The 16,061-nt window shown below is 43.7% G+C and overlaps 1 protein-coding gene across 10 annotated transcripts in view; it reads right to left on the bottom strand.

The window, feature by feature from the left end:
- Window positions 1-2,866: 2,866 nt before the first annotated feature.
- MAST2 (microtubule associated serine/threonine kinase 2) overlaps window positions 2,867-16,061 on the bottom strand; it is a 309,029-nt gene continuing 295,834 nt past the window's right edge. For all 10 annotated transcript variants that reach the window (XM_075935888.1, XM_075935891.1, XM_075935889.1 and 7 more), the window contains 5 exons: window positions 14,043-14,269; window positions 11,658-11,780; window positions 10,388-10,524; window positions 9,990-10,177; window positions 2,867-9,271 (listed from right to left, as the gene is read on the bottom strand). In XM_075935888.1, the coding sequence (XP_075792003.1) occupies window positions 7,242-9,271; window positions 9,990-10,177; window positions 10,388-10,524; window positions 11,658-11,780; window positions 14,043-14,269 (2,705 nt within the window). In that variant the 3' untranslated portion in view covers window positions 2,867-7,241. The remainder of the gene's footprint in view (window positions 9,272-9,989; window positions 10,178-10,387; window positions 10,525-11,657; window positions 11,781-14,042; window positions 14,270-16,061) is intronic.

The raw sequence follows: 16,061 nt of genomic DNA, 5'->3' as shown, positions 1-16,061 counted from the left end.
TGTTGTGTGGATGCAGAGGGAGCGCACGGCTCTCACCGTCTATGTTGTGTGCAATCAGCACACGCTGCCCTTGCTTTAAGTGTGTGTCACTTTAGTAATGCTGGTAGGAAAAAACCCTACACAGATGGAAAAAAATGGAATCTGGCAACCCTGCGTGTGGGGCAATGGTAAACAGAATATCTCACGGCCCACTCACAATACCCCAGTGGGCCACAGATTGCCCACCACTGTGTTAAACCAATTTTGTATCACAGTGCTCGTGAACCAGGCAATCTCTGGCATTTTGAGTGCTTGACTTTGCAACCTTAACTTTCTTATAATGTTGTCTTGTTGGCTGTGTCTAGACTGGCCAGTTTTTCCAGAAAATCAGCCACTTTTCCGGAAAAACGTGCCAGCTGTCTACACTGGCCACTTGAATTTCCGCAAAAGCACTGACTTCCTACTGTAAGAAATCAATGCTTTTTGAGGAAATACTATGCTGCTCCCGTTCGGGCAAAAGTCCCTTTTGCGAAAAAGGGCCTGTGTAGACAGCTGAGATTTGTTTTCCGCAAAAAAGCCCCGATCGCAAAAATGGCGATCGGGGCTTTTTTGTGCAAAAACCCATCTAGATTGGCCACGGACGCTTTTCCGCAAAAAGTGCTTTTGTGGAAAAGCGTCCGTGCCAATCTAGACGCTCTGTTCCGAAAATGCTTTTAACGGAAAACTTTTCCGTTAAAAGCATTTCCGGAAAATCATGCCAGTCTAGACGTAGCCTTTGTGTGTAACACATCAATAAACTGGGGTGGGAATACAAAGCTCTCGGAAGTCAGAACATTCCAAAAGTGAACACACTGGCAGAAGTCTTAACCCAGCTGTGATGCAACGTGCTATATTTCATTGATATAATCCCATTTTCAGGAAACAAGGAAAACAAAACAAAGTACTATGTACAAACAATGCCACTCAATTAACTTCCTGAGAACTACTGTGGCTTGCAGAATTTCCTGACTCTTGACTGCTTGAGGTTAAATTTGTAACGGTAACACAATACTTTTCGCATTGATGCATTCTTAAAAAAGCAGAACATATCAACAGAGAACCAAGCTCCCATCACCCTGACGTTTAGAACAAACTGGTCCAAGCGCAAGTTCTGGAGGCTGCAACAATGGATTGCATGGAGAGTTGTTGGTTTCCACTCTGGGTAGATTTCAAGTAAGCAGCGGACTCTCTGCATATGCAAGGCATGCCCCAGGACCAGCTGTACTGGTGGGATGATTCCATCCAGTCCCGAAATATGCACGGAGTGTGGCATGTTGCAGGAGCTCAGGTGTCGTGTACGGTAGGCAGCTACGATTTACCACTTCACCTCACTGACAGCCCTTCCATGAATCTCTCCTCTGGAGAACACCGGAGAGCATGGAATGCAGAGCTCCACCCTCTTTAAAAAAATTAACATGATTCAACAAAATGGTATCAGAGCTCCTTGGCTAAAACATTTTTCCCATTATCAATAGCTGCACTGCGATTTCTTTGTTCCTTTGACTTGCCTTTATTTTGCATTTGGAAGGAAGGTAGCCTGCCTTGTGTACAGTGGTTAAAGAGAGAGACTTTGGGGGTGACAAACGGTCACTTTTCCCAAACGCTGGCTATTTGCAGAGCAGGACTAATCAGAGTTCAATCAGTTAGCTTGCACTACTGTGTATTTCACAAGGCTGGGAGAAATAAGACTTGTTAATGTCTTAGTGTGCAGGATTATGACCCTCCTCTTAAAGTTAGGGGAGATCCTCATCTGGATCTGGCCCCTGAGGGTTAGGGGACCCCCCCCCCAGCATTGAGGAGACCTCACCGTGCGGCCTGGGACTGATTTTTCAGTGGGTCAGTGGTTCCCGACCCAAAAAGTTTCCCCACCCCTGTTCTAAAGGCCTAAGTGAAATACTCCAGCTAAATGTTTTAGGACCAGTGCCTGCCAAAAAGGTTCACTGACATTTTATACTTTAGTGCCATTTGTATCAGAGGGGTAGCTGTGTTAGTCTGAATCTGCAAGAACGAGAAGTCCTGGGGCACTTTATAGACTAACAGATATATTGGAGCATCAACTTTCGTGGGCAAAGACCCACATCTGATCAAGTGGGTCTTTGCCCACGAAAGCTGATGCTCCAATAGATCTTTACTGCCACTGTGGCTACAGTAAGTACAGAAGAATGGTTAAATAATTTCTGCCTTGTTACAATAAGTCATAGCACAGCACCATGTCCTGCCAGTGTTTTATCTGTCTGCTATGGTACCTACATGTTAATTTCCGGCGCCGCTTCCTTGAGCACACGCATGCAGCGTACACAACGGAGGGACAGGTGCACGTATGTACATAACCACTGAGTACAGGCTGTACAACACAGAGATGCAATAAAGCATGTGCTGTTTGATTTGTTTGAGTGACTGGTTCTGTCCCAGTGTTGATCCACATGTATATCAGGAAGGCTGCATGCCTTGGTAGGAGGCAGCCAGAGTTTGACAGCTCAGAGGTTGCTGATGGCGAGCAGCACTTGATAATGGCGAGAAGTTACAGTTTTATTTTTATCCTTTTGTTAAAACACATTACATTTGGTCCCATTTCCCTCCCCTCTCTTCTCTTGTTTGGTTGCTTTTTGCTCTCTATTGTAGCTAAACTAAGAATTGTACCCTCCTTAGTGCGTCTCCTTGTACGAGTCAGTAATAGGAACGGTGGGAGCTCACATGAGGGATTCTACACTAACCAGTCACTGAGGACCAGAAGAAAGGATCTCAGCGGGGGGAGGCGAGTTTTGTACAAAGGAGAACACTTTTGGCTCATGCAGACAACTGATCCAAGCAGGAAAAAAAAAAATCACAGAAGAACAGGCAGAGTGCTTTGGATTTACCTTGATGCCATCAGCTTGCTATTACTTTGTAGCCATCGCCTTACACGGTGGGGCGGTGGATCCAGTTGGATACAATAGCCTCCAAGCACAAAGTGAGGCTAAACCAACTCTAGCTGGCAGCATGAAATACATGTCAATGCTTAGCACATCTTCTGTGGAAGATTTAACACAGGAGACAGAAAACTGAGAAAAGCAAAGAGTTTGTATTTATGTAAAAAATTTATTTCAGTGGAGGATTTAAACATCAACATGCAGGTACAACATGAATAAAAATTATTGCACCGCTATTATGTGGCAAATGTTCAAGTTTCTAAAAACACTTAAATTCCACGTCTTCCTCTTATCTAGCCAAGTGCTGAGTAACACAACTCGACACCAGAGCCCAGCTTCAAAGCCGCCCGGGCAGCCGCCTGGATATGATAATTGAACACAACGTAAACACACACGTCTGTCAAAGTCTTCCAGTAGAAGTACAGCATTATCCTTCACATCCAGTACGAGAAAACCAGAGAAACAAGACTTTATCCTCCCCGGGCAGGAAGCAATAAAATCTACATCACACTTTAATGCAGTGTGGGTGTCGAGACCACAGGTCATTCCTTTTGCCCATTCCCCAACAAGCATTCTTTAGGATACTGGATGTTAAAAGCCTCTGGCATTCAACCCCAGGAGTGGTGATTACAATGCTACAGACTAATATTTACAATAAATATTCGTTTGTCTTAGATGCTACAGTGAAAAGGCCAGGGGAAAAGAACACTAAAAGGAAGCATTCGGCAGGAATGCATCGGCTGGGTATAAAAAAAGGATTACAAATATGGGACTTATATATGGTAAATTTCAAAACCAAAATGAGTCAAAGAAAAACAAAAAACCCTCACAATCAAACCCACTCATGAAAAAAAAAACCCACCAAAAAACCCCCCAACAAACCAACCCTCAGGAAAACACACACACACACACACACACACACACACACCCCTCCCCTTCTCCAATTCGGGCTTAATTGTGGCAATCAGACTTAGTCTGCAACATGTTCTGCCGAGCTAGAATGACTTTCAACTTGCCCTCTGCACAACCATGTTAACATACCACCTGAACACCCACCCACACAGATACTGATTCCAACATCTGCCCCCACCTCTCCAATCTCTAAGATGGGATGAGATGACTGTTTCCGTAAATTATGTTTTTGTTTCTCGGACAGCCAGTGATAACTGGCATCCGTCTGGTTCATCATCACAATTTTGTATGGCAATCTTCTTTCAGCTTTTCCCAAGAGCTTTCCTAAAAGATGCCAGAGTCATTTCAATTAACAGTAGGGGGACTGTGCATACTCGGGAGATGCCTAATTTGACAAGGGATAGGAACCAAGGAGCTGTGCACCAGTAATGGGTATTTTCCTGGTAACACCAGCCTACAAGGGCGTTCAAATGACAGCCTTCTAAAATTGAACCTAGTGTTTTACACCTGCTATATAGAAGTCGGGTGGCTAAATATGCTCCTTACGCTTTCTTTGGCCAAACACTACTTTGGTGCCTTCATGAAAAAGCTGAAATGTGTCCGGCTCCTTCGCTCTCCTCTTCTGCTCAGCAGGGATTACTGAGGGAACGATAAGACTGAAATTCTCTGGAATTAGATTTATTTTCAAAGACAGGAGAGGCAAGGTGCTGAAGCGTGTATTCTCCAGACTGCAGCAGTGTGCTAGGCTTTCTTTCTCGGAGCTTCCATGGTAACCGCCCAGAGGTAGCATTGGCCCTACCTATCCGAGCAGAGTCACAATGCCCTTAGTAGGAATTGACAGACCATTAGACGCAGTGCTGTTTATTCTCACAAAACATTATACTGCCTTATTTTTCATGGGCAATTTGTTATCCACCCAACCAATGAGTGCCCATAGGAGAGGGATGGTTCACACAAAGACCATCTGGGTTATATCTACATATAAATTATCCCACATGGTAGCTAGGTGTGCTTTGTATACAACTTTTATATCCAAGACAAACATTACAGAGCACGCCCACCGCACGGTTATCCCCATGGTACAAATTCATATCTTACAAGGAATTAAATTTAATAGGTTTTCCAAAAAAATCAGGCATTTTTAGGGGGTTAGTTTCAGACGATGCCCATTTTATTTTAGTCTGATTGCCAGCTGGAACTTTCTTCTTCAAAACTTCCTAATGGATCAACTCACGAGGAAGAAAACCAGTCAGATCAGATAGCAGCAGCAAAACCTGCACTTACTTATTGTCATGAAATCAATACATGAAGACATGTTTATCCAGATAGAGAGTGCTTCAAGAGGCTGGCAAGTGAAGCGCTCTGATTGGGCGAATCAAGGGTTTGTAATTGTCAATCGCCACCTATGTGCACCTGACTAGCTCATGTGTTCCAGAGCAAGGCTCAAAGAGATAGTAGGTCTACCATTAACTGCCGGGGCTATTGATCCATTACTTGGGAGTGGTGATGCTTCAGCTAGTGCATTAAGAAGCCTGTTCATTCTTAACAACATTACAGTAAACGCGTGTGCACACACAAAGTAAACAGTTACTTGAATATAAAAATAACCTCAAAACAAAAGTTGGTCCAGAAATGAAATCTCGGCATCCAAAATCACTTACAGAATGACAAAATGGTTCTAGAGAAAAAGGCAGGCCAAGAAATCCAGAGATGCTTGGTATATATGCATCAGGAATTGAAGAAGTCTGAAAGAGTGTCAGGAAAAAGTGTATTCCTACACCAAAGATACGGGTAGGGAACATAAGTAGACATTCAAAGTGCAGAAGAGGTTTTTATAATGGAAAACAGCCGGATAATGAAATTGGACCAATAGATGCAGCTCTTCGACAGGTGCACTGCTGCCAAGTACAGTCGCCATTCAGAAATGTTCCTCTCCAAGAAGACCAATTAATTGGGTCACTAGCTATTGCAGGCTTTCCAAGCACAGAGAGACTCTGTTAGACAAGGTTGGAGTGAAAGCCAAGAGCATTCTGTGATGAATGACAGTAGCATTCTTTGACAATAGGCTAGTCAGGAAATGGCTCAGAATGCCAGAGAGATGTTATACTACATATTTGTCAGCATTTTATTACAGATCTAATCATCCCAAAATAATGTGATTCAGAACTGGTCACATTTCAAGCACAGAAATGCTAGAAACCAGGGGATCGTACAAATTTTTAATAAAACCAGGGGAACTGAGAAGTGGAAATGGTCTAGCTACCGAAGGTAAAATCTTGAACTATCGTGTGTGTTGTTTTGAAGTCTGGTTGCCGCTCATCCACATCACTTGATGAGTTAAAGGGAACAACATTTTAGAGTACTCTCTAAGAAGACAGGCAAAGTCAGAACCCTTGCTGGGTTTCTCAAGCTCTGTTTCAGAACTGGCAGAAATACTTAAAACTCCCCCAGAATTACTGAGAGCCGTCCTAAGAGGGAGAGGTCGCTCGTGCTGATATGCCATGAAGTTAACATAGTTTGAGGGTGCTACATGTATCCGCATTATTATTTTAAACACAACTGTGTCCCTCCTGGTGGGGTCACTGTTTGTTCCGGATCAGGGCAGACTAGTAAGAAGGCAGGTAAAAGGGGAGAAAACACAATTAAAATGTTAAAAGATGGAGGAGAGAGGTGCCATGTGTCCTGTAAAACAAAGTAAAAATAAACATGCTACAGATCGGACACTAGTTTCTTTGAGCTTCCATTTGAGAGAAAGTTTAAAAAAAATGAGTTAAAAAAATATAGGGCTGTTCTCTGTACTCCAAACTGACAATGTAGCAGCAATGAACTCTAAGATAGATATGCGTGGGACTGGAGGATATGTAAAGTGACAGAGAAAGAAAAGGATCTGAGTTGCACTGAAGAAGGCTTGAATTTCGAATAACCTATTAACAATTTTTTTTTCCTCCTTGCCATAGAGAAACTGGCTTGTAAATAACTGAAAATTTGGGAAGAAACAGATGCAATGTGAAAGAGAAAGTTGAAAAGCGAGAGAGGTTTTAACGTCAGCTGCCTATTTTGCACAAAGTAGTTCTTTGGGATCTGAATAAATGCAAAACTGGCGGGAAATGCCCAGCACAGCCCAAACTGAGGGCAAACCAAAGTAAAAAAAAGTCAGCAAACTATTTCATAGTTATGCTTTAAAGATACCCTGTTCCAAAGAGACCTCAAGTGGCAAGCACGTCATGTACAAAAATAGAATTGCAAAGATGAAAAAAAGGCAAAAAAGCAGTATGAAAAAACAACCCTCCCAAAAATAGATGTCCACGGTCCTATTCTGTATTAGTGTATATTACAAAATCCAAACATGCCGTCTCTGTTTCTGAATGTAGAGTACTCAAGTGCACGTATCCAGGGCTCCTGCTATGCTTTCTTTACAACGCTGTCTTGCGACAATGGAAAGTCTTGTATCTTTAATTGACTTCCCGCCTCTTTGCTGTTTCCCACCATCACAGTCTCCTCTTTACAGAGCTGCAGGCTGTCCGCTGGCAGAGGAGATGCCCTAGGACTTTGAATTTCCAGGGTATGTGGTAGATCTTTTGATGGAGACGTTTTCCTGTTATCTCCTATGGCTTCAAGTGGTTGAGAACTGCCAAAACCTGGTTCTTTCTTTGCTGTCAGGGAACAGGACAGCTCCCAAGACTTTGCTGGACTTGTTGGCTCTGTGTAGGGTGCACAGGTGTTCAGATTGTCTGTGCTAAGAAGTTTCTCTCTGTCTTGATCTTCTCCCATCTTTAACGTTTCCTGCTTTCTTTGTTTGGAATCTTTCTTACAAGTTGGGTCCGTTTGGGGGAACTCAAGATCTGCTTCCAACTTTCTAGTACCTGACATGCCAAGCTTCACTGGGCCCAAGACGCTTTGAGCGACCGTTGGTAACGGAGACACCGAAAGGGCCATTTCACCAGCAACTGGGCCGTAGGGAGTTGAAGGTGAAGCACCCATTGCATCCCTTGGGCTCGTTTTCCTGGCATTTAATGGATTCTTGCCCTCTGCCGACTCCTCTGCCTGGCACGGGCTTTGCGGTTTTTCAGCAGCTGGACTTTTTGGAGACGTTTCGTTTACAGTGGCCGGATGTTGCCATTGGCTGCTTTGTTCTGCAGCTCGAAGTTCCTGCTTGCAATCTGTTACTCTGCAGTCCGTTTGGCTTAGCGATACAGGAGAGTTCCTATTTGCTGTGCAACAAGAAGGAAGTGCTGGTGAAGGGTTAGGATCTTGCTTTTTTTGACTGATTTCTGTCAACACAGATTCCTTTGGAGCATCTTTACCATGCGTGACCCCAGAAGGGTGGCTTTTCTCAAACTGAATGAACCTGCCAGGGGGGCTCTTTGTATCTTTCATGCAACGGATACTTTCCCCCCCAGTGTATCTGATGCTCTCTTCCTGAACGGTTTTGCTTTCTGGCAATTTAGGCTCTTTTGCTAGCGGTGGCTTTTCATATTTGCCACATTCTCCTGGAGACGTTCTGGTGAGGATCTTGGACTGTGACTGAGGCATGCTAGTTGGCAGCATCTCTGAGACAGCCCTCGGTGGCTGATTAGTTGCCTTCTGCAAGTCGGCTGTACCTTTTGGATCGTCAGTGAGAAAAGCATCATCCTCCAGACTGTCTTTGCTTTCCAGTTTGGAAGAAAACTTATCATTAAAGGAGTCGGAGCCCTTTTCTCCTCTGAAGGGTTGCCTCTCCAATCTTCTCCCATCTTGACTATCCTCTGAACCATCATCCGTTTCATCTTCGGAGGAATCTACTTCCCTAATAGCCTCTTGTTTTTGTAGTGACTCTCTCCTCTCGACTCTGTCTTGTCGAATAGCACCTAGCTTCCTGGAAGATGGCTTTTGCAGTGTCCCTTTTTCCGCTAGCCCAACTTTACCACCTGTTGTTTCATTCGCAGACTCCTGCAAACTTTGGAGACTAGGATCCCTTTGTAGCATCTCCTTCTTAAATTCAGAGTGGGAGATATCCAAGCTATGTTTGCGAGAGGAAGCCAGCTTCTTTTCAGAGGACAGCGAGGCAGCCAGTTTCTCAGCTGACTGGACTCTCTTCAGCAAAGGAGACCTGGGGGGCTCAGCACTTTTGGGCCTGGAGATCTGTCTTACTAGAGGCGGGGAGGAATGTAACTTGACAGGAAAAGACTGAATAATACTGGAGCTGCCTACAGAATGTCCTGGCAAAGGTGAAGGTGAACGCTGTGGCGATGTGGACTGTGGGGTTGGTGAGGGAGTGTGGGCTAGTGGTGAGAGAGGGATGTTTCCTGCAGATTTACGCCGTGGAGATCTATACTGTCGTTGAAGCTTTGGGGCTAGTCCATGCAAAGAACTCGGTCGGATGTGTCCAGAGCTGGCTGGAGAGTTGGGGACACTGGAACTGGGGGAGCTGCTTTGGGAAGAATTTCCACCAACTTTGGGGGGGGGGGGGGAGAGAAAGGGATATTTTAATTTTATAAACAAACATTCATGCAATGCTTGTACAATGGCAAGAGCAGTTCGTTGCCACATTACCCCAGGTATTAAAGCAAAGCTATTACAAGGTGGCACATTGCTGTTTCCAGTAGAGCTACCATCTCACTGTCACATAATCAGTACCAGAAAATACTACAGGCTATTTCACAGGAACTCAGTGAGAAAACGTTCCGTTACTACTGCATCAAACCATATGTACGTAAAACTGGGCACTTTATTGGTGTTGTCGTCGGGATGCAAGTTTATTTATTCTCTGTCCACTGGCCAAATTCACACTAGGATTTTTTTGACAAATTTAACTATTTTGCTCTTGTGTATTCTAAAAAAAAAAAAAGTCAAAATACTGTGGAAAGACCATAATTTACACCAGGCGGGTGCATCGTATGTACGTGCAGTATGTGGCAGCTTAATGTCTGCACTGCTAAGATGCCCTCAGCTGCACAATGAACAAAGACTTCCCCCTCTCCCTCCCGTAATTAAACTTTTATCTTCCCAAAGAAAAATAAGACGTACAGAGCAACGGCTGCTTTGAAGTTCAAATAAATGTAAACTCAGTATTTGGTTAGTAGCTGTTCTGCATTTAACTTAAAAAAAAATGAAGACATTAAAAATTAACCTCCTCCTCCACTCCCCTCCCCCCACAAAAAGGTCTTTTACCTGAATGTACAGACTCAGGAGTAGATCTGTAGCTCTGCGTAGGTGACCGAGGGGACAGGTTGTGGGTTGGAGAACCAGGAACGCTTTCCCCAGAGGACAGAGAGCGGTTAAGTGAAGATAAGCTGCGGCTGGTGTGCAGCAAGGATGCCTGCTTTGTGATCTTCCTGAACAAAGAACTCTTCTTCTTACTGGGATAAGGAATGAAAAGTTACTCATTTGTGAAACCAAAAGATATATTTGCTTACAGGTAAGTCTCCCTCACTCAATGTAGGGGCACAATGTAAATAACATGCCCTGATACAAACTTATTACATGGAAATTGCTCCGACAAGATCTACCTACCTTGAGAACATTTAATCTTCACAGCAAAAAATGAAACAAAACAAAATCTAACTCACCTTTCTTGCCCATCTTTAGCTTTGCTTTTCTTGTTCCTCCGAGCCATCTTGGATTTGTAGCTGGGCTTCCGAGCTGGCCCAACTTTGATTGATGTGTTCTCAAAAGGGGAAGTAGAGATAGATACCTTGTTTCCACTCTGTTAGATTAGGGAGATGGCATTTGTTTAGACTAAGATTGCTTTTGGCAGTTGTAGGTGTTGAGCAAGTGGATTGCTAATTCATCACAGGCTGAGATGTTTTACTCCTCTGACTAATCCCCTTTCCCTCTGAGACTTCATCTAGCATGGGGAGATGGACTTCTTTAGTCAGGCTTTCACAACAGATTAAATCTTGGTTTCCTAGCTAACTAGTACAGCTGCATGGAACAGAAGTAGCATGGGATTTGACCTCTCTTACTGAGATCCTGAATGCCTCAATTTATGTCTTGTACGGCACCAAGATATCATGGGGATGGGTGCTTGCTACCAATGAGAACCACAACAACCATCTTCCTTCTAGAAATTCAGCCAAAGTAGGTTCTTTGGTACCCAAACCTGTTCCTTACTTATGTGTCTGACCCTTTCTTCACGCTGATAGATGGACAGATACACTGAGATGCATCAGGAATCCATCAGCATGAATCTGCGTTGACTGTCTGAAAGCATTAGCTTGTTGTCCTCAACACTTATAAGATGAATCCCTCATTTCTTTCATGTCTGCCACGCCTTCCCCCAAAGGCCTGATTCTTGGGACTGATAAAACGTTCATTTTATTTCCATAAATATACTCGGCACAGGAGGAGGTATCAAATACAAGTCATTTAGCTAAATATTTCCAAGACCAGTTGTTCTAAAAGCCTCTTTTAAATACTGCTGATAATAATCCTTGAGAAAATAGTATTAAGAACTAAACATTAGCTGTTTAGAGCACAAACAAAAATTGGGAAAAATTGGAGGGTATTTGTTAAAATGATACTGGGCATTACTACAGTTACACCATATTAACCTGTTGACTGCTTCCAAATTCACCATCCACGTCAAACAAATGAGCATGTCTTATGTCAACCGTACTCTTATTTTCCACAATCATTAATGGATTGTCAGTTTAAGGTGGAACAAGACAGTTCTGGAGACACCGGGATTGTGATTAAAGCAAAGGATTTTTGCAAGGCAAATATTAGGAACCAGGTATTTAACTTACATTTAAAATGCTCCTCTGCCAAACTGATACTAAAGTAGTTTCTAGTTCTGTCCTGTCCACATTCTGTAACACAAGCATGTTGTGGCCTTACCTTAAGGATCAGTTCCACCACTTCAGTATGCACCAGACCATGGACAGGTTCTCCGTTGACATGGGTTATCAGATCCCCTTCCCGCAGACCTGCTTCATTCGCAGGGCCTCCTTCTTCCACATGCTGGCAATGACAGGGAAATGATTACTTATAAATACACAGGAACCTAAGAATAGCGAGACTGGACCAGACCCAAGGTCCACCCAGCCCAGGATGCTATGTCCAGCAGAGACCAATATTAGATACTTCATAGGAAGGCATATGAACCGCAGAATAGAAAATGCAGCAAAATCTGTGCCCCAATACAGGTTTCAGCCCGATCTCCAAGGATACGTCTAATGGATAATGTCCGTTATTCTGACAGAACTATGGGTATGTCTACACTTGCACTCTCTTTCGAGAGAGGGATGAAAATGAAGACATTCGAAATTGCAAATGAAGCCGGGATTTAAATATCCTGTGCTTCATTTGCATATTTGCGTTATGACGCTATTTTCGAAATAGCGCTATTTCAAAATAACAGATGCTGTTAAGACGCGGTTATTTCAAGAGAAAACCCTTCTCTCGAAATAACTGGTAAACCTCATTTTATGAGGAATAAGGGTTATTTCGAGAGAAGGGTTTTCTCTCGAAATAACTGCATCTTAACAGCGGCTGTTATTCCGAAATAGCGCCATAACGTGAATATGCAAATGAAGCACAGGATATTTAAATCCTGGCTTCATTTGCAATTTCGAATGTCTTCATTTGCATCCCTCTCTTGAAAGGGGGTGCAAGTGTAGACACAGCTAGCCTGTTATTTCAAAATAATTTCTGCGTTTGTAAATCTCATTCCACGAGGAATAATGCCTCTTCAGAAATAGCTATTTCAGAATAGCAGTAGTGTGGATGCTCCACTGCTGCTATTTTGAAATAGCTCCTCCCTGAGGCCATTCAAAGTAATTACTCCCTAGTGCTTCCTGGGGCTCTAAATCGAGGAAGCGTGTCTACATTAGAGGAACGTGCTTCGGACTAATTTCCAGGCTTCCCTGTAATATAGACTCGCTATTTTGAAATAAGCTATTTCGGTGTATTTCTTCTGGAATAGCTTATTCAGAAATAATCGTGCCATGTAGACGCAGGCCAAGAGTTAGACATTGGCTTAAACCTGGTACCATAAGGTTAAGTGTGCTTGCAAATTTTTGGTCAACATTAATTATCTCTCTGAATATTCTTGACATGCATATCAATATAAAAAATGTTAAGTCCTTTGAGTTTCAGAATTACACATCCTGGAGCGCATATGTTAGAAGCTGCCTAAACAGTTCTGTCGCCTCATTACCATTTCTAGTTTCTATCAGACTAGTTTTCCACCACTGAGATTGGACATTTGTGCATCGGACTCCAAATACAGGGTCTTTTCCCACTGTCTATAATTTATCACAGTATTTCTAAACTGTGATGCCCTAATCATCACATACTTTTTTTTCCCCTCCCTGCCATTCCCACCTTAAAGCAGGGGCTTGCAACCTTGAGATGTAACTCAGGCTTGAAATTGTTGCAGAAGCTTTCTCTTCATTGTGGACTGAAGGGGTTGCTAATAAATACAGAATTTTTCAAGAGCAGGCAGAAGGGACCAAGGGAAATCATCACGAGAAAAATCCAAATAGTTTTTCTATTTAATGAACAGCATCAAACAATGATTACCACAGATGAAGGACGGCTCTCTTAATAAGGTCTCCAAAGCAGATACCGAAGTATACTAAGAAACCATTTCCCTCCTTACGCTCTTGCAATTGTAAAAGCAGTGCATTTTAAATAATACACACACACCCCTTTGGGGGGAAAATGATTAAAGTAACAGTCATATACATAGCCAAAGAAAGATCACACAGATCATAATACTGTATAAGGGAAAGGAAGAGAGAAATGGAGCAGACAATAAGATCCCTTAGGATAATAAATGAATGTTGAATTCCTGGACAATCAATGTAAACTGATGGTTTAAGGCATGTAATCAACTCCAGGTGGCTGTTTTAAAAATCCCAGTAGGTTGAATTGATCAGAAGCAAGCTATCACTGCTTCCACAGCTGAGGATGAATTAGCTATAATTGACCCTCATGTGACCACCCGAACAGAGAGTAAGGGGAGTTGCACAGATATGCACACTTTAATGTTTGCACTTCTGGTAAAAAGAGGCAGACCTACATCACCAGTGGCAGAAGAAGCAGCTGTGATTTTTGTGACAGGGTTGGTTTTTTTAGAGTGTTTGCCCATGAAAGATTCCTTTGGGTCTGAATAAGGAGAGGGGATCCATAGAAGCAAAGGAACGTTTTATAGGTTAATCCCAAAAGGAAGACTGTCTGGCCCCGAAGAGCGTTCTTGTTAGAAAACCAGTGACCTACCCAGACCATGTGATGCACGGCGTAGATATCACTATCCCCCATGTAGACGCGAATAGCACGAAGCGTGAAGCCATATTTCTTCCCAGCCCGGTGGATTGTGATGGGTGGTTTGGGGTTTGTGATAGCAGGAGAAAAGTCTCGGCTTGGTGAGGAGTCCCTTGAAGATGGGTTGGAGGACAGAGAATGAGGGGACATTGGACTCGCCAACGGGGAGCACGTGTGGTGATCTACAGGGATGATACAAAAGGGGTGCAAATTAGAAAGCCTGATCTTCAAAGGGAGACATAACTTGTTAAAATACTAATAGGAAATGAAACCTTCCTTATGTTTTATAAAGCAAACGAAAGCAGCATTAAAAATTCCTTTAGTATCAAATGTATCAGGGTTCATCTCCTGCAGTCTTTTTCATTAATAATTGCTCAGAAAGGTCAAAATCATTTCCCCCCGCCCCCAAAAGCAAGTGCTTGTTAATATGTACTTACTGCTGCGTCGTTGTCTGTCAGCTAGAATTACAGCTGGGTCAGTGTGGCTGTTACAAAAAGCTATTTTCAGGAGGGATTCATTACTCGGCCATAAATATTTGCTCCAGGCAGATCCTGGAGTATACAGTTTCAGTCTGCCAAAGATTGCTTTTCTTTCATTTTATATAGATATATGCTTTTATATAGGAGTTGACAGTTTCTAGATTAGCAAATACACTGTTCAAATAAATAGTAAACACGGCATGCGGCACCTATCTGCCCAATGTAACTCAAAACCAGCCTGGATTTAAAAAATGAAACTTGATACAAAGCTGGATTACAGCTGGATCAAGGGAAGGGTTTCTAATTCAGATGGGGCACAATATTTACAATGCAGGAGTATTGTAATAATTTTAAAATAGTATTACAAATGAGCAGCTGAAGAACCCAGTTCCTCTTTTCAACGGGTCTACTGGCTAAAACCGATTACTTTTACTAATGATTAGCAATCACACGTATTATAAGAGCCTTACTTAACGAAGATAAGCTGATAAAATAATTTACACAACACACACATACAAAATAGTAAGTGACTACACAACTTCCGTATTCCTCCGTAACAGTGGTTCTCAAACTTTTTGGTCCTGCTCAATGTAGACCTTTCCGCGGACCATCAGCCAACCACCCATGATGACAAAATGGGTTCAAGGAGGGTGAGGGGGTGCGGGATCTGGCCAGGAGCAGGCTAGGAGTGGGGGATCTGGTAAGGAGGGAGGGTGCAGGAACAGGGTAGGGGAGTGGGATCTGGGAGGAAGGGTTCAGGAAGGGGATGGAGGAAAAGGGTCTGGGCATAAGAGGCACTTATCTGCCACCACTTCCAGGCACCGCACCCCCACTGCTCCCATTGGCCATGATTCCAGCCAATGGGAGCAGCAGGGAAAATCTCCAGGTGAGCGGTTTCTTGTGCTGTTGTCCCCCTCCCTCCCCGCCCCTCCGTCATGGGGGAGGGAGGGTGGCATAGAGAAAACAGCTCACCCCACACTTCCCTGAGGCAGGAAGCCAGCGCTGGCACTTCAACCTCGCGGAATTGGGGAGGAGGGAGGCCATGGGGCTGGAGCATCAGCGCAGGCTCCTCGCTGGGGGGAGGGGGGCAAGCCCTGAGCCCACACCCACATGCAAGATGGTCACGGACCACACTTTGAGAACGGCTGATCTATGAAAAGCACACCAGTAAAGCAAACACCACACTGCAGGAGTATTAAACACCCGTGTAAGAGAGTGACCATTCTGAAACACCCGCTGAGCCATCCAGGTCGTTTTTACCTGACAGAGGTGAACAGCCCTGTCAGAACCTTCGCTGGGTAATGAAATAAGCAATTTTTCACGAGGGAGCTGGTAGATGGAAAATCAACCAAGCCTCAAACCCCAGGAAATGAAATACAAGTCATCACGCTGGTGTCACAGAGCAATCTCCTGGGCTCCCACATGGACAGTGCAGCTTGCATGGCCCTACCAGGATACAGTGCTCGCCTGGCTGCAATTCCCAGGGATGCTCCTG

The sequence above is a fragment of the Pelodiscus sinensis genome, chromosome 9 (genome assembly GCF_049634645.1).
Source record: "Pelodiscus sinensis isolate JC-2024 chromosome 9, ASM4963464v1, whole genome shotgun sequence".
Classification (NCBI taxonomy): Eukaryota; Metazoa; Chordata; order Testudines; family Trionychidae; genus Pelodiscus; species Pelodiscus sinensis.
The sequence above is the reverse complement of the archived record's forward strand: the minus strand, read 5'-3'. Positions and strand labels throughout refer to the sequence as shown.